This window comes from Papio anubis, chromosome 20 (assembly GCF_008728515.1).
Source record: "Papio anubis isolate 15944 chromosome 20, Panubis1.0, whole genome shotgun sequence".
Lineage (NCBI taxonomy): Eukaryota > Metazoa > Chordata > Mammalia > Primates > Cercopithecidae > Papio > Papio anubis.
Genome location: NC_044995.1, coordinates 2904788 through 2932717, shown reverse-complemented (window position 1 = coordinate 2932717; position 27930 = coordinate 2904788). Strand labels below are relative to the sequence as shown.

General features: G+C 49.1%; 1 protein-coding gene across 2 annotated transcripts in view; it reads right to left on the bottom strand.

Annotated features, from left to right (window-relative positions):
* OPA3 (outer mitochondrial membrane lipid metabolism regulator OPA3) overlaps positions 1-22926 on the bottom strand; it is a 57681-nt gene extending 34755 nt beyond the window's left edge. Inside the window, exon 1 of one of the 2 annotated variants that reach the window (XM_017952526.3) lies at positions 22568-22926. In XM_017952526.3, the coding sequence (XP_017808015.1) occupies positions 22568-22709 (142 nt within the window). In that variant the 5' untranslated portion in view covers positions 22710-22926. The remainder of the gene's footprint in view (positions 1-22567) is intronic. The other variant, XM_003915729.5, reaches the window with a different exon arrangement.
* Between the last annotated feature and the right edge of the window lie 5004 nt (positions 22927-27930).

Here is a 27930-nt window from a genome sequence, read left to right as displayed (position 1 = left end):
CGCTGCTTCCTCGTAAAACGAAGGGAAGGTATTCCTCATAGGGGCCACTACTCTCCTGCAAGTGATGGTGAAGAGTCATCATAAGGACACAGTAGTGACTGCTAGAGTCCACAGTGGCAAGAGGGCCATGATCAACATGCTGGCTACTGAGAGGCTAAATCCCGTGGAACCGGTAACCGGAATTGTTTACCAGTGAGGAGAGAGAGGTTATTTAATGTGGGAGAGGGAGAGGAAAAACATTAAATCTTTATCTTCCATACGAGGAAGTCAGCTGATAATAAAAGATAGGGAAGATAGGCCGGGTGCCATGGCTCACACCTGTAATCCCAGCACTTTGGGAGGCTGAGGTGGGTGGATCACCTGAGGTCAGGAGTTCACGACCAGCCTGACCAATAAGGTGAAACCCCATCTCTACTAAAAATACAAAAATTAGCTGGGTGTGGTGGCAGGTGCCCGTAATCCCAGCTACCCTGGAGGCTGAGGCAAGAGAATTGCTTGAAATCAGGAGGCGGAGGTTGCAGTGAGCTGAGATCGCACCACTGCACTCCAACCTGAGTGACAGGGCGAGACTCCGTCTCAAAAAAAAAAAAAAAGAAATATGATAAATACCAAAAAAATAGCCAAAAGAGTTACAGTGGCTACCTGGGGGAGACAGAAATTGAGGTAGAAAAGGAGGTGCTGGGTTTTCTTCTATCATAAATCATACAACTATCAGACTGTTTAGCCTAAGTAATACAGTCCCTGACTTATGATGGTTCAACTTGCAGTTTTTCAACTTTATGAGGGTGTGAAAGCAATAAGCATTCAGTAGAAACCATACTCCAGGCCCGGCGCAGTGGCTCACGCCTGTAATCCCAACACTTTGGGAGGCTGAGGTGGACAGATCACCTGAGGTCAGGAGTTTGAGATCAGCCGGGTGAAACCCCGTCTCTACTAAAAATAAAAAAATTAGCTGGGTGTGATGGCGCACGCCTGTAATAGCTACTTGGGAAGCTGAGGCAGCAGAATCGCTTGAACCCGGGAGGCAGAGGTTGCAGTGAGCTGAGATCACACCACTGCCCAGCCTGGTCGACAGACTGAGACTCGGTCTCAAAAAAAAAAAAATAAAAAATAAATAAAAGAAATGACACCTAAATGAACGTGCGTTTCTGGAGAAGATCCTGGAACAGGCAGAAAAGGACACCAGTGGAAACACTGCTGAGATAGGAATGAAGCCTGCAGGCTTTATACCAGTGTTCATTTCCTGGGTCGCCTCATTGCAATGTGGTTATGTAAAATGTTATCATCCGGAGACTCTGGGTGAAAGGTATGTGGGAACTCTCTGTACTATTATTGTAACTTTTCTCTGAGTCTAAAATTAATCCAAAGTAGAAAAAAACGAAAACAGAAATAGCCCCCAGGTGGCTCGACTATGAGGAAATGGACCTTCTCACCCATTTGCTGGGGTAAGTGTAAATCCATGCACACCCTGGAGTCAGTCATTCTGCTTCTGGGCATTTATGCCAGGTTCACCTGTCCAGGTGCGAAAGGCCTTACTGGGCTCCTTAATCCTGCAGCACAGTGGTTGATAACAATTAAAAAGCCAAGACAGGCCGGGCGCGGTGGCTCAAGCCTGTAATCCCAGCACTTTGGGAGGCCGAGACGGGCAGATCACGAGGTCAGGAGATCGAGACCATCCTGGCTAACCCGGTGAAACCCCGTCTCTACTAAAAAATACAAAAAATTAGCCGGGTGAGGTGGCGGGCACTTGTAGTCCTAGCTACTCGGGAGGCTGAGGCAGGAGAATGGTGTAAAAACCTGGGAGGCAGAGCTTGCAGTGAGCTGAGATCCGGCCACTGCACTCCAGCCTGGGCGACAGAGCGAGACTCCGTCTCAAAAAAAAAAAAAAAAAAAAAGCCAAGACAGACCCTCCAACACTATAATCTCATAAATTCCAGCATTTCTGTCAGCAATTGAAATAGAGTAAGGAAGTCTGGCTTTCTGTTTTTGTTTTGAGACAGGGTTTTACTCTGTCACTCAGACTGGAGTACAGTGGCAAGATCATGGCTCACTGCAGCCTAGAATCCCAGGGATCAAGCAATCCTCCTGCCTCAGCCTCCCAAGTAGCTGGGACTACAGGCAAGAACCAGCATGCCTGGCGAATTTTTTTTTTTGAGACAGAGCCTCTTGTTGCCCTGGCTGGAGTGCAATGGTGTGATCTTGGCTCACTGCAACCTCCACCCCCCGGGTTCAAGTGATTCTCCTGCCTCAGCCTCCCGAGTAGCTGAGATTACAGGCGCACGCCACCATGCCCAGCTAGTTTTTGTACTTTTAGTAGAGACGGGGTTTCACCATGTTGGACAGGCTGGTCTCAAACTCCTGACCTCATGATCCACCTGCCTCGGTCTCCCAAAGTGCTGAGATTATAGGCGTGAGCTACTGTGCCCGGTCTTTTATTTTATTTTATTTTTAAATAGAGATGAGGTTTCGTCATGTTGCCCAGGCTGGTCTTGAACTCCTGAGCTCAAGCGATCCGCCTGCCTTGGGCTCCCAAAGTGCTGGGATTACCAGTGTGCGCCACTGTGCCTGGCCAAAACAGATAATTAAAACTTTTTTCAAAAAAATCAAACAAGCCACCTTGGCCCCCAGGACTGCACAGGTTAAGCCTCTACCTCTGCACCTCTGCTGCTCCCTTCTCAAGACCCAATAAAACAGCAGTCTTAGGTGGAAAGACAGCAGAAGTCACAAGAACAAAGGGAAGCTGGCTGGGGGGGGAGGCGAGGGGGGGTGGTAATGTGACTAGGCAGAAGGGGAGGGAATCAATGATGCAAGCCTTGAGGCAGGAGCAGATGGCTGAGAGGTAACTGAGCCAGCAGGGAGGCTGCTGAGACCTAGGCACTCATGGAAGGGGGCGGGTACGGGGAGGAAGGGGAGAGGGGGAAAGAGCGGTGGCAAGAAGCAGAAGGAATTGGAGACTAGGACCACACGTGCCAGGTGGCTGAGGGTGGGGTTAAGCCCAGAATCCCTCCTTGACTGGGGGTGAACCAGGAGGACTCCGAGAACAGCCCAGGGGGCAAGTGCCACACTGTAAACAAGCCTGTTCCTCTGGCATGGGGCTGGTGGGCAATGTAGGCGTCGAGAGCCCACTCAGCCTTGGCCTTGAACTCCAGTGACCCTGCCAGGTGTTGCTGGGGACAAAACCACACCTGCCACTGAGGTCCAGATAGGGGCTCTGCTTAGCTGTGAGCCTGGCCATGGGGTGATGAGGATGGGAAAGATCTGGGTCAAAGACATCCTAATGGCTCCCAGACCCCTGCTCCTCTGTCTCCCTCCAAAGCCACTTAAAAATACACCAACCAGTTCTTTTTTAAGAGTTTGCATTGTTCCCTGCTGTCTTTGAAGTTCCACCTACATTTTACTTTCTCTATAAAGTTTTATCCTAATGTGACTTTTAATGCTCAATATCCTGTCATATGTCTCTGAAACAAAAATATATCTATAAATTAAAACCAAAAATTTCATTCTTTGTGATTTTAGTTAAAACTTTTCTCTGCTGGGCACAGTGGCTCACGCCTGTAATCCCAGCACTTTGGGAGACCAAGGCGGGCGGATCATGAGGTGAAGAGATTGAGACCATCCTGGCTAACATGGTGAAACCCTGTCTCTACTAAAAATACAGAAACAAAACATTAGCTGGGCGTGCTGGCACACACCTGTAGTCCCAGCTACTCGGGAGGCTGAGGTAGGTGCTTGAACCTGGGAGGCGGAGGTTGCAGTGAGCCGAGAGAGTGCCACTGCACTCCAGCCTGGTGACAGAGCAAGACTCTGTCTCAAAAAAAAAAACAAACAAACAAAAAAAACAAAGGAAAGAAAAACAAAACAGCCGGGTACCATGGCTCACGTCTGTAATCCCACCACTTTGGGAGGCCAAGGAGGGCGGATCACGAGGTCAGGAGATCGAGACCATTCTGGCTAACACAGTGAAATTCCGTCTCTACTAAAAACACAAAAAATTAGCTGGGCGTGGTGGCGGGTGCTTGTAATCCCAGCTACTCGGGAAGCTGAGGCAGGAGAATGGCGTGAACCCGGGAGGTGGCGCTTGCAGTGAGCCCAGATGGCACCACTGCACTCCAGCCTGGGTGACAGAGCAAGACTCCGTCTCAAGAAAAAAAAAAAGAAAAAGAAAAAAAAAACTTTTCTCTTGGATTGCATTATCATGCAATTGCTATTAGTATACCACTGACTGAAACAGCATGCATTACATAATTTGTTTAGTGGCTGGGCGCGGTGGCTCATGCCTATAATCCCAGCACTTTGGGAGGCCGAGGCGGATAGATCACCTGAGGTCAGGAGTTCAAGACCAGCCTGGCCAACATGGTGAACCCCTGTCTCTATTACAAACACAGAAATTAACCAGGCGTGGTGGCATGCCCCTGTAATCCCAGCTACTCGGGAGGCTGAGGCAGGAGAATCATTTGAACCCGGGAGGCAGAGGTTGCAGTGAGCTGAGATCATGCCACTGCACTCCAGCCTGGGCAACAGAGTGAGACTAACTTTTGTATTTAGTCTAATTACGGCTAATTTTTGAAATTCTAGTAGAAACGGGGTTTCACCATATTGGTCAGGCTGGTCTTGAACTCCTGACCTTAGGTGATCCACCTGTCTCACCTCCCAAAGGTTGGGATTACAGCCATGAGCCACCGTGCTCGGCCACAAAAAGATTTTTAAATTAGCTATACATGGTGGTGCATGCCTGTGGCCCCAGCTACTCAGAAGACTGAGATAGGAGGATTACTTGAGCCCCCAGGTTCAAGGCTGCAGTGAACCATGATCCTGCCACTGTACTCCAGCCTGGGTGACAGAGTGACACGTGGTCTTAATCAATCAATCAATCAATCAAATCTGACAAATACATACAAGAAAATAAAATTATAGAATATGTCACTGATGACCACAGATGAAATCTTTAGGAAAATATTAGCAAACCAATGCCATCAACATATAAAAAAGATAATACAGCATAATCAAGTGGGGTTTCTGCAGGAATATAAGATTGGTTTAATATTCTTATTTTTAATTTTTTTTTTTGAGACGGAGTCTTGCTCTGTCACCCAGGCTGGAGTGCAAAGGCACGATCTCAGCTCACTGCAACCTCTGCTGCCAGGGTTCAAGTGCTTCCCCTCCCTCAGCCTTCCGAGTATCTGGGATTACAGGCGCAGACCACTGTGCCCCATTAATTTTTGTATTTTTAGTAGAGTCAGGGCTTTGCCATGTTGGCCAGGCTGGTCTCTAACTGACCTCAGATGATATACCCGCCTTGGCCTCCCAACGTGCTGGGATTACAGGGGTGAGCCACCACTCCCTTAGGTGATCCACCCGCCTGATTTAATATTCTTTAAAAAATCAATTATTTTTAACTGATCGTAGTAATAGAATTGTGGTTGCCAGCCTCCAAGATGCCCTCCTCCCCAACAATCCCCTGTATCCTGGTGTTTACAGCCCTGTATTCTCCCTTCCCACATGTACCAGGGTTGGTCTGTATGACCAACAGAATATAGTAGAAGTAATATGTCACTTCCAAAATTTTATGAAGACACTGCCTCTTTAGTCTTGGTCACTTTCATTCTTGATTCAAGTGAATCAACCTTCTTGGAAGTAGATCCTCCCGCCCTGGGCAAGACTTCGGGTCCACAGACTCCTAGGCAGGGCCACCCAACGAAGCCGTTCCTAAATTCCTGATTCTCAAGAACTGTATGACATAATAAATGTTTATTTATGATCACATGGAAAAGTACTCAATAGCACCATTCACCAAAGAAAAGCAAGTAAGTTACCATTTTATACCAAACAGAATGGCTAAAATTAAACTGTGAAAATATTAAATATTGCAAGGATATGGGGCAACTGGAACCACATGGCAAAACTCTTTGGTAGTTTCCTATAAATTTGTTGTTGTTGTTGTTGTTGTTTTCGTTTTTTTGAGACAGAGTCTTGCTCTGTCACTGGAGTGCAGTTGTGGGATCTTAGCTCACTGCAACCTCTGTCTCCCGGGTTCAGGCGATTCTTTTGCCTCAGCCGCCTGAGTAGCTGGGATTACAGGCACCCGCCACCACATCCAGCTGTTTGTATTTTCAGTAGAGACGGGTTTCACCATGTTGGACAGGCTGGTCTTGAACTCCTGACCTTGCGTGATCCGCCCGTCTCAGCCTCCCAAAGTGCTGGATTACAGGTGTGAGCTGCCATGCCCAGCCAGTTTCTTATAAAATTAAATATACCCTTACCATACAACCCAGAAATTTTACTCCTAGATAATTACTGGGAGAATATCATTTCTACCCAGAGAAATGAAAACATCCATATAAAGGCTTGTACACAAATGTTCATAGCACCTTTATTTGCAATAACTTGGAAACAACCCAAATGTCCATCATTAGGACAGTTATCAAACAAAGCATGGCATATTCATATACTGGAATAAAATAAACGAATACACTTTTATTAAGAGTAGCAAACAAAATAAACTGGCCAGGCGTGGTGGCTCACACTTGTATCCCAGCATTTTGGGAGGCCAAGTGGTGAGGATCACCCGGGCCCATGAGTTCAAGACCACTATCAGCAACTTGTGAGGTCCATCTCTACAAAAAATAAAATAAAGGAGCCGGGCATGGTGGCATGTGCCTGTGGTCCCAGCTACTTGGGAGGCTGAGGTAAGAGGATTGCTTGAGCCCAGGAGGTTGAGGCTGCAGTGAGCCATGTTTGTGCCCCTGCCCTACAGCCTGGGTGACAGGGGTAGACTATGTGTCAAAAAAAAAAAAAGAAGAAGAAATGAACTACTGATACATGCAGCAAGAAGTATCTCAAAAGTATCAAATGGACAAAAGCTAAACATAAATTTCCATTTACATCAAGTTGAACAACAGGCAGAACTAAACAATAAGGAGAGAAGTCAGGGAGACAGAGCAGGGAGGAGGGACCTTTTTAGAGTGATGATGATGTTTTATATCTTGGGTACTAGTTACATGGGTCTACGCATTTACCAATACTCACTGAACTGGAGCCTTTAGATTGTATAGATACTATATCTTAACAAAGAATATACCAAAAAATCAAGTGCCGATAATTAAACATAAGAGGAGGAGTTTGGGAGCCAGTGGGATGTGACTTCTTATCCTGTGTTGCCTCAGGGAACCTGTTTCTCTCACTTTGAGAGATTTCCTCACTCATAAAACCAGGATGGTCATAAACTCCCTAATAAGGTGGTTAAGATCATTTGCTGAGATAATGGAAAGCATTTTAAATAAAAGCTGTTGTTATCAGTCAATAAATCATTATTCAGGGTAAACATAGCTTCAAGCCAGTCTGCAGTGGCTGCCCTTTCCCAGATGTGATCCAGCCAGATGATGATGATGATGATGACGATGATGATGATTATTATTGTGAGACACGGTCTCACTCTATCACCGAAGCTGGGGTGCAGTGGTGTGATCTCAGCCCACTACAACCTCAGCCTCCAGAGGTCAAGTGATCCTCCAGTTTCAGCCTCCCAAAATGCTGGAATTACAGGTGTTTGCCACCGCACCTGGCAATCCAGTCAGTTTATTTATGTATTTTATTATTTATTTATTTATTGAGACAGAGTCTTGCTGTGTCACCTAGGCTGGAGTGCAGTGGCGTGATCTCGGCTCACTGCAACCTCCGCCTCCTGGTGTCAAGCCATCCTCCTACCTCAGCCTCCCGAGTAGCTGGAATTACAGGCGTGCCCCACCACACCTGGCTAATTTTTGTATTTTTAGTAGAGATGGGGTTTCACCATGTTGGTCAGGCTGGTCTCAAACTCCTGACCTCAGGTGACCCGCCCACCTCGGCCTTCCAAATTGCTAGGATTACAGGCGTGAGCCACTGTGCCCTGCCCAATCCAGCCAGTTTTAAGCTTGCCCTAACAGTGCTCCAAGTTTTAACAGAATTGTGCAGGCCACAATAGCCGGGCAGTGCTTCCTCCCACAGACCTGGCTTGATCTTTCCATTATAGCAACTGAGACTGCAGTTAACACACAGTGCTCCAGTTACCAGAGGGGCACGACTGGTTCCATCTGCCCAGCATCTTGGGGGATCGTATCTCCCCAACTTTTGGTTCAAGGGATTCAGGAGGAGGTAACCCCACTCCTGAGTCTGGCCAATTAAGGCACTGCTTTCCCTGGGTCACAGAGACTGTGCCGGGATGGGGATGTGACGCAGGGTGGGCCACTCGATTCAGCCTGGGAATTCGGCGGGAAATTCCAGTTGAAGCACCCCTCTGTACTCTGGGGTCACTGGGCAGGTAACTAATACCCTCAAATGTGCCCCATGAGAGCAGGGATCTTTGTTCTGTTGACTACTGAGTCATGCCTCTCAGAACAGTTCCTGGCACACAGCAGGCACTAAATAAAGATTTGTTGAGTGAATGAATTACTCAGCCTCCTAATGGACTGAACCATAGCCACACCCCAGAAAATGATCCCCACCTCTACTCTCCTCCCAGGCCTGGAGAGACCAGCTCAACTTGGTATAGAGGACACTCAGGAGTTTCTAGAAGCAATTAACAGAGAGGTTAGGGCCGCGTGCTGTGGCTCACGCCTGTAATCCCAGCACCTTGGGAGGCCAAGGCAGGCAGATTACTTCAGGTCAGGAATTCAAGACCTCCCTGGCCAACATGGTGAAACCCTGTCTCCACTAAAAATACAAAAATTAGCTGGGCGTGGTGGCGGGTGCCTGTAGTCACAGCTACTCAGAAGGCTGAGGCAGGAGAATTGCTTGAACCCAGGAGGCAGAGGTTGTAGTGAGCCGAGAGAGCGCCACTGCACTCCAGCCTGGGCGACAGAGTGAGACTCCATCACAAAACAAACAAAAAAGATTTCAGAACAACTTTAGTGTTTCTGATTACCAGTGCTACTTTATATTATTCTCTACTGTCTTAGTAATTCCATCCTCCCCACCTCCATTAGAGTTTAGAAGCCGATACTCACCAGGGCAACCTCCCATACACCAAGGGGCGGGAGGTGACCCGGCTGTGGTAAGCTGGCAGTGAGGGGAGTTTCCTAGGGGCTTCTGGAAAAGGATTTTCCTCCTTGAGGCGCTATCCTCACTTATCTGACCACCCGCTCCTCCATACACACACGCACAGACTTCCTCCCTTAGGAAACATAAAGCCACAATGCCTGGAGCCGCAGCAGCCCTACTGAGGCCATGAGGACTGCCTGAGCACCAACACGGCAGAGACAGAGTCCTCAGGTTCCTAATGACACCACTGAGCCACCAAACCAACCACGAAGAGGCCTTCCTCAGGGCTTACTGAAAAGTCAGCAAAAAACACCCTTTTGATTTAAGGTTTGATTGACATTTACTGGCTGGGTTTTTTTTTTGTTTTTTTGGGTTTTTTTTTTTTTTTTTTTTTTTTTGAGACAGAGTCTTGCTCTGTCGCCCGGGCTGGAGTGCAGTGGCCGGATCTCAGCTCACTGCAAGCTCCGCCTCCCGGGTTTACGCCTCAGCCTCCCGAGTAGCTGGGACTACAGGCGCCCGCCACCTCGTCCGGCTAGTTTTTTGTATTTTTTAGTAGAGACGGGGTTTCACCGTGTTAGCCAGGATGGTCTCGATCTCCTGGCCTTGTGATCCGCCGTCTCGGCCTCCCAAAGTGCTGGGATTACAGGCTTGAGCCACCGCGCCCGGCCTACTGGCTGGGTTTTCAATTAATTACAGATGAGCACAAACTGATACAGAGATACACCGGGGTCAATTACAGATGGCTTCCTGTGCTTTCTCAGGCAGGCGCCATCCCCAGGCTGACACGGGCGCCCTCTCCTGTCCACTTGACATATTGCTTGCGGCCAGGACAAGTAGATTCCCTGGGATGCACTCAGGTTGCAAATCAGTCAGCCCTCTACACAGGGGCTTCTGAAAAAGACTGCTATTCAGAAATTGGCCAGAAGATTTAGCCATGAGAACATGAGCAAATTCCAGCAAATGCCTCTGCATAATGAAGGGTGGGACTAAAAAAGGAGCAGCGAGATTAAATGCAGCCAATGACACACTTCTTCCATCTGAGACTGTGTGCCTTAGTTAGGTCTTTGCCAGCTGTGACAGCCACAAAGAATGTCAAAGCCAGCCGGGAGCAGTGGCTTACGCCTGTAATCACAGCTTTTGGGAGGCTGAGGCGGGCAGGTCAGTGGAGGTGAGGAGTTCGAGACCAGCCTGGCCAATATGGTGAAACCCCATCTCTATGAAGAATAAAAATAAAAAAAAAATTTTTTAAATGAGCTGGGCGTAATGGCACACCCCTGTAATCCCAGCTGCTCAAGAGGGCTGAGGCAGGAGAATCGCTTGAACCTGGGAGGTGGAGGTTGCAGTGAGCCAAGACTGTGCCACTACATTCCAGCCGGGGGACAAAGTGAGACTCCATCTCAAAAAAAAAAAAAAAGTCAAAGCCAGACTCTCACAGAGGGTTTCACCAAGAGTTTCCAAATTTACTTAATAATGTCTGTATAGGAGAATGTTTTCAGTGAGAGTAAAAATATTTGGGGGGGGCATGAATACATAAGTTTATTTTTAAAATGTTTACATGCTCATTTCATCCCTCTAATTTTTGTGTATGTTTTTAAATGCATATAACATAGCCATACTGTTATATGTTAGCACTATACATGACCGCTAAATACTTTTATTTATTTACTTATTTTATTTTATTTTATTTTTGAGAAACACTCTCGCTCTGTCACTCAGGCTGGAGTGCAATGGTGCGATCTTGGCTGACCGCAACCTCCACCTCCCGGGTTCAAGCAATTCTCTTGCCTCAGCCTCCCAAGTAGCTGGGATTACAGGCATGCACCACTATGCCTGGCTAATTTTTTTATTTTTAGTAGAGACAAGGTTTCTCCAGGTTGGTTAGGTTGGTCTCGAACTCCTGACCTCAGGTGATCCGCCCACCTTGGCCTCCCAAAGTGCTGGGATTACAGGCATGAGCCACTGTGCCTGGCATTTATTTTTTTTAGAGAGACAAGGTTTCACTGTGTCAACTAGGCTGGAGTACAGTGGTGTGACCAAGGTTCGTTGCAGCCACGACTTCATGCGCTCCAGTGATCCTCCCACCTCAGCCTCCCAAGTAGCTGGGGCCATAGGCGCACACCATCACTCCCAGCTAATTTTTTTTATTGTTGGTAGAGATGGGGTTTTGCCACGTTGCCCAGGCTGGTCTTGAACTCCCGGGTTTAGGTGATCCACCCGCCTTGGCCTCCCAAAGTGCTGGGATTACAGGCATGAGCCACTGTGCCTGGCTGACTGCTAAATAATTTTACATATGTGTACACACATGCATACATATATGCTAGGAAAGGAACCTCAGAAATGTTTCCTTGATAGGAGAATATAATAACAAGCATTTGGAGGTCACCAGCAGCAGCCTGGCTACCATATAATATAACTGATGTGATGCTCTGGTGATTATAAATAGACTCCAGCAAAGTGATTTTCAAACACTGGTGCGCGTGAGAATGCACTCCAGACTGCTAAAAATAAACATGTCCACCCCTTCCCCACGTCTACCAAATCAGGACCTGCAGGTAGCACTCCTGGGCATCTACCGGAAGCACCCCAGAAAGCTCACTAGTTTTCCTCCATATTGTACACCTTTCAGCTCCCCAATCCTCTCGGCACTTGTGTTTAATCTGGTGGTTAGTCAGCCCTTCTACTAAGAGCTGAACACCAACTGTTGTAGCTGTCCTTTCTAGAGGTTCTGTTTAATTCTTTTTCCAGCTTCCTGGCAATTTTTAATTTTACTTGTGTTTCAAGATCCTTCTCTTTTATCCATTTAATAGATAAGCTTAGGTATTTTATATCTACATCTGATCATTTCACATGTTTGCAGGTTGCGACCTGCCATGTTTTTCTGCTGGCTCTCGCTCATGGTGGCTGCTTTTTTCATACGGTATATAATTTTTTTTTTTTTTTACTGTGAGCTTGTATGCTGGAACTCTGTCTGAAGGAGTTCTCCAAGGCCCAGGCAAAGAGAGCACAGGCAGAAAGAGTTTATGTTTGTCCTTGCTAGGTGCTTAGACACAATTAGGTACCCCTAGGGGTTCATTCTCAGCGTGCAACTTCTAGGACCTTTCAAAGAGGCCCCAAGTCCACATGAGGGGCAGTCAGTGGCTACAAATTCTCAGAGGAGAATGTATCAGTCTCTACCTAGGGCAAAGGCTTGTGTGCCTTAAGAAGGAGGTTTTTTTCTAGTTTACCAGGTACCTTGGCAGAGACCTGGCTGTCTCCTGGCCAGTTCCCCCACAGCATAGTCCCTATCCCCCAGGCCAAGTGATATGGTGTGGCTGTGTCCCCCACCCAAATCTCATCTTATATTCACACAGAAAATTACATTCATACAAAAAATTATGTTCATACAAAAAATTAGCCGGGCATGGTGGTGCATGCCTGTAATCTCAGCTACTTGGGAGGCTGAGACAGGAGAATCACTAGAACCCAGGAGGCAGAGGTTGCGGTAAGCTGAGATCATGCCATTGCACTCCAGCCTGGGCAATAAGAGTGAAACAGTCTCAAAAAATAAATAAATGAAATAAATAAAAAGTAAATAAACATGTACAGAGTACTTGAGGGCCAGGTACAGTTCTATGTTTTATGGATATGAACATCCACATAACAACCCAATTACAAGCATAAAACTGAGGCCCAAAGAGGTTAAATAACTCTTCCTGGGGTCACATAGAAAGTGGCAGAGCAGGGATAGATAAGCGGGCAGCCTGGTTCAACGCTGGGCTGTAAAGAGTAAACAGTAAACACTGTTTACTGAATGGTGCTAAGGGAACATCAGACCTATGAGGTAAGTGCTATATGGTACAGAAAGGGTACAGAAAGGCAGAGTGACTCATGCAGGACACACACCACGTAAACAGCGGGGCAAGGATCTGAGTGCACCAAGTCTTTATCCAGAAGCAGAGGTTTTGGTACTTGGGCAGTAATGACAAGAAGGGATTCCGGCTGGGCGCGGTGACTCACGCCTGCAATCCCAGCACTTTAGGAGGCCACAGCGGGCGGATCATTTGAGGTCAGGAGTTGGAGACCAGCCTGACCAACATGGTGAAACCACATCTCTACTAAAAATACAAAAATTAGCTGGGCGTGGTGGCGGGCACATGTAATCCCAGCTACATAGGAGGGCAAAAGCCTGGGCAACAAAGTTAGACTCCGTCTCAAAAAAAAAAAAAAAAGAAAGGATTCCATGTATACCCCATCCTGTAGTAGCAACCAGATGGGCATGTCCCAGGCCTGGGCTCACCTATCCACTATCCTGTTGCATCCTCACAAGAATCCTGGGAGATAAGTTCTATTATTATCCCATTTGATAAATATGGAAATGGAAGCTCACAGAGGTCAAGCTGCCTGCTCAAAGTCACATGGCTAATAAGAGGCACTGCCAAGATCCGAAGCCGAGAGTGCCTACTCTGTGGCAGACTGCCATCGGGGACCCCTTCGTATCATACCCTGTGCAGTCCTTTCCCACACTCACTGTAGTCTGTGCCTGGGGCTGCTTTGACCAATAGAGTGTGGTGGAAATGACGCTGGAAGGTTCTAGGCCTTGCCCTCAAATAACCTGCAGCTTCTGCTTCTTCCTGCATGAAAATTTGGCTGTTGGGGAGTCCTGAGCAGCCGTGTGAGATATTCAGCTACCCTGCAAGAGAGACCACGTGGAGAAGAGAGGCCTAAAGACTATGCTGAGAGGGAACCAACTGCCCAGTGCCAGTTCCAGATGACTCCAGCCCAGCCACCTCCGCCTGTACCTGGATAAGAGCCCGCCAAGCAGCAACCGGCAAAAGAACTGTCTGGTTGAGCCCAGGCAAGCCACAAAGGTAACAGAAACTAAGAGTGACTGGGTTTTTTGTTTGTCTTTTTAAGACAGGGTCTTGCTCTGTTGCCCAGGCTGGAGTGCTATGGCACGATCTTGGCTCACTGCAACCTCCACCTCTCTTGGGTTCAAGCGATTCTCCTACCTCAGCCTCCTGAGAAGCTGGGACCACAGGCATCCACTAAATTTTTATATTTTTAGTAGAGAAGGGGTTTTGCCATGTTGCCCAGGCTGATCTTGAACTCCTGGCCTGAAGTGATCCACCCACCTCAACCTCCCAAAGTGCTGAGATTACAGGCATGAGCCATTGCACCTGGCTAAGAGTTACTATGTTAAGCCACCAAGCTTTGGATCAGATGGCTATGAAGAAAAAGAAAACTGAAACCAAGTCCATGGGCTAAATTCATAATAATGGCCATAGAGCTGAGCACTTCTGAAAAAATGACCTCAGCAACCCGAACGAATGATTGTGGTGTATCCGCTTCCCACGGCCACTATAACAAACTACCACAAATGCAGTGGCTGAAAACAACACAAATTTATTATCATTTGAGACAGGGTCTTGTTCTATCACCCAGGCTGGAGTGCAGTGGTGCGGTCACAGCTCACTGCAGCCTCATTCTCCTGGGCTCAAGCAATCCTGCCCCAGCCTCCTGAGTGGCGAAAACTATAGGCATGCATCACCATGCCCCACTAATTTTTTTTTATTTTTAGTAGAGACAAGGTCTCGCTGTGTTGCCCAGGCTGGTCTTGAACCCCTGGGTTCAAGTGATCCTCCTGCCTCGGCCTTCTAAAATGCTGGGATAACAGGCGTGAGCCACCACACCTGTCCTAAATTTATTATTTTACAGTTCCAGAAGTCAGAAGTCTGAAATGGGGGCCAGGTGTGGTGGCTCACGCCTGTAATCCCTGCACCTTGGGAGGCCAAGGCGGGTGGATCACCTGAGTTTAAGACCAGCCTAGCCAACATGGTGAAACCCTATCTCTACTAAAAATACAAAAAATTAGCCAGGTGTGGTCGCGGGTGCCTATAATCCCAGCTACTCAGGGGACTGAGGCAGGAGAATCGCTTGAACCCAGGAGGCAGGGGTTGCAGTAAGTTGAGATCATGCCACTGCACTGCAGCCTGGGCAACAAGAGTGAAACTCCATCTCAAAAAAAAAAAAAAAAAAAAAAAAGTCCAAAATGGCTTTCACTAGGCTAATCTCAAGGTGTCTGCAGGGCTGTGTTCCTTTCTGGAGTCTCCAGTGGAGAATCCATCTCCTTGGCTTGGCTTTTCCAGCTTCCAGAGGCTGCCCACATTCCTTGGCTCATGCCTGCCTTCCTCCATCTTCAAGGCCAGCAAGGCAACATCCCTCAAATCATTCCCTCTCTTGCCTCCCTCTTTCCCTTATAAAGACCCCTATGATCACGCTGACCCCACCTGCGTAATTCAGGATCATCTCCGCATCCCCAAATCCTTAATTTGATCACATCTGCAAAGTCACCTTTGCTGTGCATGGTAACATACTCAACAGGTTCTTGGGATTAGGATGTGGACATCTTTGGGGGACCAGTCACTCTACTGCCTACTGTGTGTGATAAACCAGGAAAGGGACCAGTGCACTCCAAAGGAATAAACAGAGATGAGCTGGAATTTTCCCACTGCCCAGAGACGTCTCACAGCCTCCCTGGGTGTACCAAAAGTGAACTTTGCAGGCATGGCCTCAACCTGCCTAGCATCACCAACCTCCTCTACTTTCGGGTTAAAATAATTTAAACAAAGGAATTCTGTGTTTAAAAAGATCTCTGCCTCCCCAGCAGGGTGCACCATCGATGATTTATGCTTCTAGCGTGTACTATTCTTTCCTCAGGCAGCCACAGCTACTGCTGCAGCCTCTCCTGTGAGACAGCTGGGCCCAGCCTGCTGAGTCAAAAGTATCTCAGCCAAAGGTACAGATACTGGATTTATTGGTCAGCTCGGGACGCCTGACCTGAGAGAACGCAGGGCCACCAGTGCACCCTGGGAAATTCCAATTGCCATGGCTGGGGGCCAGAGCAAGGGGCAATTAGCAGTGTGAAGACATTAATGATGTAATTAAAATGTGTAAATGTAAGAAGCCAGTACATCGCAATATCCGGTAGCATCTCCAACTCGACCTGTCCCTAACTGAGCTCCAGGTCTTTCTGTCCAACCTGCCCCTTCTCCAGTCGGCCATCTCACACCCAATCCATGGGAGATCCTGCCGGCTCTACCTTGTAAACAAATCTACTGGTTATTCATCACGAAGAGGAAAAGGAAAGTTTCTCGACATGGTTACACCTTAACCAAGCGATCCAAATCACCATCACAAATGACAGAACAGGCCGGGCGCGGTGGCTCACGCCTGTAATCCCAGCACTTTGGGAGGCCGAGGCGGGCGGATCACAAGGTCAGGAGATCGAGACCACGGTGAAACCTCGTCTCTACTAAAAAAAAATACAAAAAATTAGCCGGGCGCGGTTGTGGGCGCCTGTAGTCCCAGCTACTCGGGAGGCTGAGGCAGGAGAATGGCGGGAACCCGGGAGGCGGAGCTTGCAGTGAGCTGCGATCCGGACTGTGACCTCCAGCCTGGGCGCCCGTGAGAGACTCCGATACAAAAAAAAAAAAAAAAACAACAAATGACAGAACAAACAGACCTCAGGAGCCCCCTGAAGGGATGGCCTTAGGAGGCACCTCGAGTCTGTGGTGCTCCCGCCAAACATGTTCAACATGAATCCAATCAGGGGAAGCAATCAGGAGACTCCAGACAGCGGGACACACTATCAATCAGAGGACTGGCTCCGATGCCAATGTCATAAAAAACAAGCGCAGGGATACTATTCTACGGCAGGGTCAGCAAACTCTTCCTGTAAAGGGGCAGAGAGGAAATATTTTAGATTCTGAGGCCGGGCGAGGTGGCTCACGCCTGTAATCCTGAAACCTCTCTTTGCAAAATTATGACTGACACAGTGAAAGAGATCTAACTTGACTGACTTCATCTTGCTTCCAACCTCTAAGCTGTCCTTGTACATTCCTGAGCAAAGGCTGAACTAACTTTGGGAGAAACTTATAGTTTATAGTTTAAACAAACATAGTGCCTGGCGCAGTGGCTCACCCCTGTAATCCCAGCACTTTGGGAGGCCGAGGCGGGTGGATCATGAGGTCAGGGGTTCGAGACCAGCCTGACCAATATGGTGAAACCCCGTCTCTACTAAAAATACAAAAATTAGCCAGGCACAGCAGCAAGCGCCTGTAATCCCAGCTACTCGAAAGGCTGAGGCAGGAGAATCGCTTGAACCTGGGAGACAGACGTTGCAGTGAGCCGAGATCGCACCACTGCACTCCAGCCTGGGTGTCTGAGTGAGATTCTGTCTCAAAAATAAATAAATAAATAAATAATAAAATAAAATAGAACTCTGATCTTGTCCCTCTTCTGCACAGAACCCTCCAGTGAGTCCTGTTCCACTCAGAGTAAAGCCAAGGCATTTGCAGTGACCCACAGGCCCCATACAAACCGTCCCCCTTTCCCGTCATCAGTTTCCTCTGTACTGTGTGCCAAGCACGCTCATGCCTGTGTGCATGCGGGATCCTCTGGGCTGGAACGCCTCTTCCCTCAGATACCAACACTGCTCGTTCCCTCCCTCCTTTGCATATTTTCAGTGAGTTCTCCCTGATAATCCTGTCTACACTTATAGCCTTCCTTTAAATATTCCTTGTTCTACAACCCTGATTTTTTCTCCTAGAGTAATTATTGCTATCTAATATATTTCATATTTTAACTTTTTTTTTTCCGAGATGGAATCTCACTCTGTCACCCAGGCTGGAGTGCAGTGGTGCAATCTCGGCTCACTGCAAACTCTGCCTCTTGGGTTCAAACGATTCTCCTGCCTAAGCCTCCCGAGTAGCTGGGATTACAGGCGCCTGCCACCATGCCTGGCTAAGTTTTGTAGTTTTAGTAGAGATGGGGTTTCGCCATGTTGCCTAGGCTGGTCTCAAACTCCTGACCTCAAGCGATCCGCCCGCCTCAGCCTCCCAAAGTGCTGGGATTACAGGCGTGAGCCACTGGGCCCAGCCAACTATTTATTTCATTTACTGTCTGGCTTCCTCCACAATAATGTAAGGTACCTGAGAGCAAGCTGTTTTGCTTTTTCCTGCCTGTTGTATCTATAACATCTACATGACAGCCATGACCCTATGCCAGGCACTGACTTAACATTTTATATCCATTTACTTAATCCTCACAACAACGCAATAAATATTATTTACAGCATAATGCATATATAGCATATACACAAAATGAGAATAATAATAGCATCTACCTCATCATAATTGGTGAGGACCCAATGGCAGAGGCTGGGAGGTGCTCAAGACAAGCCTTGGCACCAAATACGAGCCCAGTGAATGTGACTATTACATAACACCCATTGTACAGAAGCGGAAATTGAAGCTAAGAGGGGCTAAAGGACATACCCAAAGTCACCAGTCTGGGTAGGGATTCAAACCTATGTCAGTCTGACTCCAGAAGCCATTTTCTTTCTTTTTTTTTTTGAGATGGAGTCTCGCTCTGTCACCCAGCCTGGAGTGCAGTGGTGCGATCTCGGCTCACTGCAACCTCCGCCTCCTGTGTTCAAGTGATTCTTCTGTCTCAGCCTCCTGAGTGGCTGGGATTACAGGTGCACGCCACCATGCCTGGCTAATTTTTGTATTTTTAGTAGAGAAGGGGTTTCACCATGTTGGTCAGGCGGGTCTCTAACTCCTGACGTTGTGATCCGCCCGCCTTGGCCTCCCAAAGTGCTGGGATTACAGGCGTGCCTGGACTTTTTTTTTTTTTTTTTTTGAGACAGAGTTTCACTCTTGTTGCCCAGGCTAGAGTGCAGTGGCACGATCTCGGCTCACTGCAATGCCTGCCTCCCGGGTGCAAGCGATTCTCCTGCCTCAGGGTCCCAAGTGGGATTACAGATATGTGCCACCATGCCTGGCTAATTTTGTATTTTTAGCAGAGACGGGGTTTCTCCACGTTGGTCAGGCTGGTCTCTAACTCCCGACTTCAGGTGACCCGCCCACCTAGGCCTCCCAAAGTGCTGGGATTATAGGTGGGAGGCACCGCGCCTGGCCCAGAAATCTTTTTATTTATTTATTTATTTATTTATTTATTTATTTATTTATTTATTGAGACAGAGTCTCGCTCTGTTGCCCAGGCTGGAGTGCAGTGGCGTGATCTCAGCTCACTGCAACCTCTGCCTCCTGGGTTCAAGCAATTCTCCTGCGTCAGCCTCCCAAGTATCTGGGACTACAGGTATGTGCCACCACGCTTGCCTAATTTTGTATTTTTAGTAGAGATGGGGTTTCACCATGTTGGCCAGGCTGGTCTTGAACTCCTGATCTCGTGATCCACCCACCTCCGCCTTCCAAAGTGCTGGGATTACAGGGGTGAGCCACTGCGCTCCGCTCCAGAAGCCATTTTTAAAACCACAATGCTAAGAATGTCACAGTGTTTGGAAGACAGGCAGAGACAGGAAACAAACTGGGTCTAGGAATTCAGTGTCCAAAGTCCTGCCTCTGGCACAAATCTCTGCGTATGACCTGAGCAATTAACTTCTGCCCTCAAGGCCTCCATTTTCCCTTCTATAAACCAGAGGAAGTCATTCCTCTTTCTGGACATGGGGACAAAACAGTTGTGGGGGTCAAATGAGATGGCTAACAGGAAAGCACTGTGGTAACCGTGAAATCTAATACTTTCCCATTCTAAGAGCTGCAGCCCCAACAATGACCCCGTCAAACACCGAAGAACCAAGAATTCTGGGCCCTGGAAAGCAAACTTTAAGCATCCAAACTTACAGAGGGGAAAAAAGGTACACTCCCTTAACTATGTAGGCCTTGTATGTGGTCCTCTCTCTGCCCCATTGCTTTCCTTGCTCCTTGTCCTGGTGTTGTCCTCACCCTTCAGGTCCCAGTTCAGATGTCTCCCCTGCCAGGAAGCCCTCCCTGAACCCCATGCCACATCAGGTGCCCAGTGAGCTCCCCCATCTCAGCTCTGCCCACTGTGGGGGGATACATCCGTCCCCTGCTGGACTAGGAATTCCTTGAGGGCACAGATTGGTGCTGGCTTGGTCCCTGCTGTTTCGTCAGCATTGCCAGCACAAGACCTGACACAGGGCAGAAGCTCACAAAATACTAGCTAAAGGAAGTAATGAATGGATGGAGGGATGAATGGTGTGTAACCGCCCAAGGGGTTCACCTTGCCCGCTGCCTAGACAGAGCTGATTCATCAAGGCAGGAGAACTGCAAGACAAAGTAATTCACGCAGAGTTGGCTGTGCGGGAGGGTTTTTTGTTTGTTTGAGACAGAGTCTCGCTCTGCTGCCCAGACTGGAGTGCAGTGGCACAATTTCGGCTCACTGCGACCTCTGCCTCCCAGGTTCAGCAATTCTCCTGCCTCAGCCTCCTGAGTAGATGAGACTACAGATGTGCACCACCACAACCAGCTAATCTTTGTATTTTTAGTAGAGACGGGGTTTCACCACGTTGGTCAGGCTGGTCTCGAACTCCTGACCTCGCGATCCGCCCATCTTAGCCTCCCAAAGTGCTGGAATTACAGGTGTGAGCCACCGCACCTAGCCAGGAGTTTTACTATTACTCAAATCAGTCTCCCTGAGCATTCAGGGAGCATATATATATATTTTTTTCTTTAGATGGAGTTTCACTCTTTCGCCTGGGCTGGAGTGAAGCGACGTGATCTTGGCTAACTGCAACCTCCATCCCTGGGTTCAAGTGATTCTCATGCCCCAGCCTCCCGAGTAGCTGGGATTATAGGCACCGCCACCATGCCCGCCTAACTTTTGTATTTTTAGTAGAGATGGGGTTTCACTATGTTGGCCAGGCTGGTTGCAAACTCCTGACCTCAGGTGATCCACCTGCGTCAGCCTCCCAAAGTGCTAGGATTACAGGCCTGAGCCCATGGGCCCAGCTGGAGCAGAGTTTCTAAGGATAACTTGGTGGGTGGGGGAAGCCAGTGAGCCAGGAATGCTGATTGGTCAGATATAAAATCACAGGGAGTCCCAGCAGTCTTCCTGCGCTCAGTCAGTGGCCCCCGTGCGTGGGCCAGTTGGGCCAGTTTATTGATCTGGGTAAGGCCAGAGGATCCATCAAGTGCAGGGTCTGTAGAATATCTCAAGCACTGATCTTAGGAGCAGTTTAGGGAGGGTCAGAATCTTGTAGCCTCCAACTGCATGACTCCTAAACCATAATTTCTTATCTTGTGGCTAACGTTAGTCCTACAAAGGCAATCTAGTCCCCAGACAAGAAGGAGGTCTGCTTTGGGAAAGGGCTGTTACCATGTTTGTTTAAACTAGAAACTAAATCTCTCCCAAAGTTAGTTCAGCCTTCGCCCAGGAATGAACAAGGATAGCTTGGAGGTTAGAAGCAAGATGGAGTCAGTTAAGTTAAATCTCTTTCACTGTGTCAGTCATAATTTTGCAAAGGCGGTTTCAGTGGTTCTCCGACCCAGCCAATTATGTTAAATTCCCTTATGTTATGTCCCACGTAGCACACAGATCACCTTTTTAAAGTAGTTTATATTTTGGGTGCTTACTATGCTCTTTATTTCTATTTATTTATTATTTTTTGAGACAGTCTTGCTGTGTCGCCCAGGCTAGAATGGCACAATCTAGGCTCACTGCAGCCTCCACCTACAGGGTTCAAGCGATTCTCCTGCCTCAGCCTCCCAAGTAGCTGGAACTACAGGCGTGCGCTACCACATCCAGCTAATTTTGGTATATTTTGTACATACGGGATTTCACTATGTTGGCCAGGCTGGTCTCGAACTCCTGGTCTCATGTGATCCGCCCGCCTCGGCCTCCCAAAGTGCCGGTATTACAGGTGTGAGCCACCGCGCCGGACCTTACTATGCCCTTTAGATCTGAGCTCGGGCGGCCCCCTCTAGGCAGCCCTGCTGGCCTCAGGTCCTTGGGTCAGGAGCTCCTCTGAGCTCCGGGGTTCCCACTTTCCCGACCACTCTGGGTTGACAGTGATGGATCAGGAGTGTATCTCCCAGTGCTGAGCAAAAAGGCCGCATAGTCTCTCTACCGAATGAAAGGACGGCGTATGAGCGCATTAATGAGTACACAGATGAACGTCCTCTCTGGTTCAAAGTCCTTTTCCAGATTCCCAGGCCATGCCTCCAGACTTCACCCCCGAAACATGCCCCTAATCCAGACTTACTGCCTACAGTAAAACTGAGGCACGTCGACGTCCTAAACGGAGGATATACAAGCACCTCCCAGATCAGGGGAAACTGAGGCACAGGGTGGAGCTTTTGAAACGAAGTTGCCCAAGGACGGCCGGGCAAAGGACCCCGTCCGGTTTCTCCTCAGCCCCTCCCCTAGTTCCTCTATCCTGGAAAGCTCCGTCTAAATTTCTCCCATCCCTCACACTATTGGTTTAACAGGGCATCAGTCTCCAAGTGCTCTTCCTCTATTGGCTGGCATTTCCTACTCACGCGGCGGCGCCCTGACCCGCCCCCTTACGCCACGCCCCACCCTCACTATTGGGCCACCCGCACGCCCCTCTATCAGGAACCCTCCCTATTGGCCACTGGACTTTGCCGGTTCGGGCTGTGATTCGTCGTAAACAGAAGTCCATCCCCTGAGCAACCACCTGAGAGGGGTTGGAGAAAGGAAAAAGGTTGGAGGGAATTCGGGTCAGACTCACGTTGAGCCGGCGGGAGGCAGATATAGGTCTTGAAGAACTCGCTTCGGCGGGCGGCCTCCTTAATGCGGTTGGCAAGCGGCTTGCTGACCTGCCGGATGCCCAAGTATAGCAGCTTCGCCATAGGGAACGCGCCCACCACCATCTTGGCGGTCTCACAGGGCACGCGCAACCCTGCTGACTGGGCGGGGCGCCTCAACCTCTTCACTCCTCCCCCGCCCTCTCGTGGCCATGCGTGCGCCAGTACGTATGTACGTACGCTTGGGGGAAACTGCAGAGGCGCACCCTGACGTCACCCCGTCGACGCTGACGTACCGGCGTCCGTTCACTGAATATGCAAATATACACGGAAGTGAGGCGGGTCGGGGGGCGGTGCCGTTAACGGATGCTGGAAGGCGCGTGGATTCCCACGCCCGCCTTGGCCGACGTCACTGTGCTCCTTCATGATGTCATGTACCGAGTTGGCGTCCCCACCCAAAGGAGGCTCTTAATTAGTCCTAATTAGTCCTATGAGCCCCAAATACACCTTGCTCAGCAAGCTAGGGCTCTCATTGGGATTAAGAGGAAGCCACGTAGCCATATAGACCTTGGTTGTATGGCTCTGTCATGCCTCTGGGATCCATGACAGAGGATCCCAGCTCTGTCATTTCCTCGCTGTGTAATATTAGATGAGTGGCATAACCTCTCTGGACTTCAGTATTACCGTCTACCAAATGGGAATCCTAATAGCACTTGCCTCTTTGGGTTGTTGTGAGGCTTCTGCGCTAATCATGAGTGTAAAACAGTAGACCATGGGAAGTGGTTAGAATGGTGCCAGTCATATAGTTAAGCACTCAGTAAATAGCCCTTCTTACTATACAGGTAATGATTGCATTATTATTGCTAACTCCAGGCTGAGGGTGCATTTCGCCCCCAGAAGCAGCGAATACAACCCTTTCCCAAGTAACTGACAAAGAAACTGAGGCCCAGAGCGGGGCAGGGGGTCGCAGAATATTCCTGCAGAGGTTGCTATCCTAGCATCTTGGCTAATAAAACCATACCCGTTCTCAAGCAACCCAACTTCCTTCATTAGGAGGTAGGGTCCCCAGGGAGCTAGTTCAGAAATAAGTTTAAGGACATGTCCCAGACTGTCCTTTCTTACCCAGCAGGGAGTAAAATCATATAAACAATGTCAGGAAGGGGTTGAGAGAAATTCCTGGATGATGGAGTGCTGGTGGGTAATTGAGAGATTCTGGGAGGCAGAGGGACAGAAGAAAAACAGGAACAGAGGACCGGCCGCCATGGCTCAAGCCTGTAATCCCTGCATTTTGGGAGGCTGAGGAGGGTGGATCACCTGAGGTCAGGAGTTTGAGACCACCCTGGCCAACATGGTGAAATCCCATCTCTACTAAAAATAAAAAAAATAAAAAAAAAAAAAATTAACCGGGCATGGTGGCAGGCACCTGTAATCCCAGGTACTCCAGAGGCTGAGGCAGGAGAATTGCTTGAACCTGGGAGGCAGAGGTTGCAGTGAGCGGAGATCATGCCACCGCACTCCAGTCTTGTTGGTGACAGAGTGAGACTCCATCTCAAAAAAAAGAAAAAAGAGCAGGAACAGAGGAGTGGTGTGCAGGAGGAAACATACATTCAGGACACAGAATCAGGGGGCTCTGGACTTCCTTGGTATCCACTCTGACTCTCTCAGTTTCCTTTGTCAAGCTCCTGGCACTGAGGGACCTGCGTTTCCTCATCTGTAATGATGGTGCTGGTGTGTGTGAACCCTGATATTCTGAATTGCTAAGAATGCCAGGATTCCATAAAAACAATCTTTCCCGGGCTCCCTTCCAGACTGAAGGTATGCAGGAACTTAGGACTACTTAAGGTCCATCATTCACTTGGGACCAGCCCCCTTCCCATTTTACAGACTGGTCAAGTGAGGCCAGAGGATGAAAAGGATTTGCCCACAGTTCCAGAGGAAATCAGGGTGGAGCTAAAACAGGGATTTATTTAGTTTATTTTATTTTTTGAGATGGAGTCTCGCTCTGCCGCCCAGGTTGGAGTGCAGCGGCATGATCTTGGCTCACTGCAAGCTCTGCCTCCCGGGTTCACGCCATTCTTCTGCCTCAGCCTCCCGAATAGCTGGGACTACAGGTGCCCACCACCAAGCCCGGCTAATTTTTGTATTTTTAGTAGAGATGGAGTTTCACCATGTTAGCCAGAATGGTCTCGATCTCCTGACCTCGTGATTCACCCTCCTCGGCCTCCCAGAGTGCTGGGATTACAGGCATGAGCCACTGCGCCCGGCCTTTTTTGTTTTTGTTTTTGAGATGGAGTCTGGCTCTGTTGCCCAGGCTAGAGTGCGGTGGCGGGATCTCAGCTCACTAAACAAGCTCCGCCTCCCGGGTTCAAGTGATTCTCCTGCCTCAGCCTCTGGAGTAGTTGGGATTATTGGTTCGCACCACCACGCCTGGCTAATTTTTGTGTTTTCAGTATAGATGGGATTTTAACATGTTGGCCAGGCTGGTTTTGAACTCCTGATCTTAATCGGTCCACCTGCCTCGGCCTCCCAAAGTGTTGGGATTACAGGCGTGAGCCACCACGCCTGGCCTAGTGCTTAATTAATTTTATTGAATGAATGCAAATGAGCATTTGGAGGGAAGGAGTAGTGTGCAGGTTTTCATCTGATTCTTCAAGGAGACTGTTCAAAAAGTTTCTGGGGCAGGCCATGGTGGCTCGCACCTGTAATCCTAGCACTATGGGACGCCAATGCAAGAGGATTGCTTGAAGCCGGGAGTTTGAGACTAGCCTCCAGAGGCTCCAGAGGCTGAGACAGGAGAATCACTTGATCCCAGGAGGTGGAGGCTGCAGTGAGCCGAGATCGTGCCAATGCACTCCAGCCTGGGTGACAGAGCGAAACTGTCTCAAAACAAAACAAAAAAAATTGGCCAGGCACGGTGGCTCACGCCTGTAATCCCAGCACTTTGGGAGGCCGAGGCAGGTGTATCACCTGAGGTCGGGAGTTTGAGACCAGTCTGGCCAACATGGGGAAACCCGGTCTCTACCAAAAATACAAAATTAGCAGAGTGTGGTGGTACATGTCTGTAATCCCAGCTACTGGAGAGTCTGAGGCAGGAGAATTGCTTGAACCCGGGAGGCGGAGGTTGCGGTGGGCCGAGATTGTGCCATTGCACTCCAGCCTGGGTGACAAGAGTGAAACTCAGTCTCAAAAATATGTATATATATATTCTCGCCCCAACATCTCCATTCCAGTAGCTTTATGGCAGTGGGATAGGGTGGGAAGACTACTAGGCCTCCCAGATCCCAGGCCTCCCTCTCTTCTCTAGCCCTCCAGCACTCCAACACCAAAGCCTGGATTTCCCCCATCTCCGTGCTCCCTCCACCCCAGAAAAATCATTGAGTGCACTTTTTCCCCCTATTCCTCTCCTCCTTCTTCCTTTCTCTGAGAAGGGTTCCCGGGAACGTCTTCTGGGAACCTCTGTGGAGGGAGGGGAGGGCAGGGGAGGGGGGAGGGTAGGAGGGTTGTGGGTGGATCTTCACACCTCAGGAGTCTGTTTACACACCCGTGAGGAGGAAAGGGAGAGGAGACCTTCTCTGAAGGGCGAGGCCTGTTCAGAGCTGGGTGCTTCTTCCTGCCCTCCAGCCTAGTTACGGAACAGTGGCCATTCCTGGTGACCCCTGAGACCAGGGGAGGGAGGGCAGCCTTGGCCACCCTGGGGCGTGGGAATACAAGCAGAGATGGGGAGGGGAGAGGGAGCCCAAGTTGGCTCCAGCGCTGACTCACCAGCCATGCGACCTTGGACTGGTCGCCTGGCCTCTCTGGTGACCGCCCTAGACCAGGGCCTGGGATCCTTCCTGGAAATTATTCCTGCTCAGACGCCCCAGTCCCCCTTTTCCCGGAATGGGAGAGGTACTCATGTTTCATCATCCCGCTGGCCCCTGTGCTGCTTCCATGAGAGGATTCCTTCACAAGAAATCCAAGGCTGGGCATGGGGGCTGAAGCCTGTAATCCCAGCACTTTGAGAGGCTGAGGTGGGAGGATCACTTGAGGCCAGGATTTCAAGACCAGCCTGGCCAACATGGCAAAACCCCGTCTCTACTAAAAATACAAAAATTAGCCGGGCATGGTGGTGCGCACCTGTAATCCCAGCCACTCAGGAAGCTGAGGCACAAGAGTTGCCTGATCCCAGGAGGCGGAGGTTGCAGTGAGCCGAGATCCTGACACTGTACTCCAGCCTGGGTGACAGAGCGAGATTCTGTTTCAAAATAAATAAATAAACGAACAAAAATAAAACTCCAAAAGCTGATCACTGCTCCTTGTTAAATCCACCTGGCCCAACTGACAGCACATCCCTCTCGGACTCCTGCAGTCACCTCCTCACTGGGCTCCCGGCTTCTATCCTTGTCTCCCATATTCCTTTTTCATTTTGAGACAGGGTCTTGCTCTGTCACCCAGGCTGGAGTGCAGTGGTGCAATCACTGCTCATCGCAGCCTCCACCTCCTGGCTCAAGTGATCCTCCCATCTCAGCCTCCCAAGTAGCTGGGACTATAGACACACACCACCATGCCCGGCTAATTTTTAAATTTTTTCTAGAAACTGGGTCTCCCTATGTTGTCCAGGCTGGTCCCAAACTCCTGGCCTCAAGCAATCTTCCTGCCTCAGCCTCCCAAAGTGCTGGGATTACAGGCTTGAGCCACCATGCCCAGCCAACCTCCCATATTCTACTCCCTACTCAACAGCCCATGGGATACGGTTAATAAAGTCAAATCACCTTCATCCTCTACTGAGAACCCCCTCATAGCTCCCATTTATCTCAGATTAAAAGGCAGAGTCCTCACTGGGACTTACATGGCGCCACACGACCTGCTGTCCCCTTTCCTGTCTCATTTCCCCTTTCCTGTTGTCCTCCCCACCTCTGCTGCAGCTGCACTGCCATACCTGCTATCTTTCAAATTCAGACAGTCTATCATTATTATCTGAGATGGAGTTTTGCTCTTGTCGCTTAGGCTGGAGTACAGGGGCACAATCTCAGCTCACTGCAACCTCTGCCTACTGGGTTCTAGCGATTCTCCTGCCTCAGCCTCCTGAGTAGCTGGAATTACAGGCACCCACCACCATGCTCAGTTAATTTTTTATTTTTGTATTTTAGTAGAGACAAGGTTTCACTATGTTGACCAGATGGTCTCAAACTCCTGACCTCAGGTAATCCGCCAGCCTTGGCCCTCAAAGTGCTGGGATTATAGGCGTAAGCCACCATGCCCAGCCAAAAATTCAGACACTCTCTAACCCCAGGGCCCTTGCACCTGCAGTTCCCTCTGCCTGAAATGCTCTTCCCACGACAGCCACAGGGCTGAGTGCCGCACATCC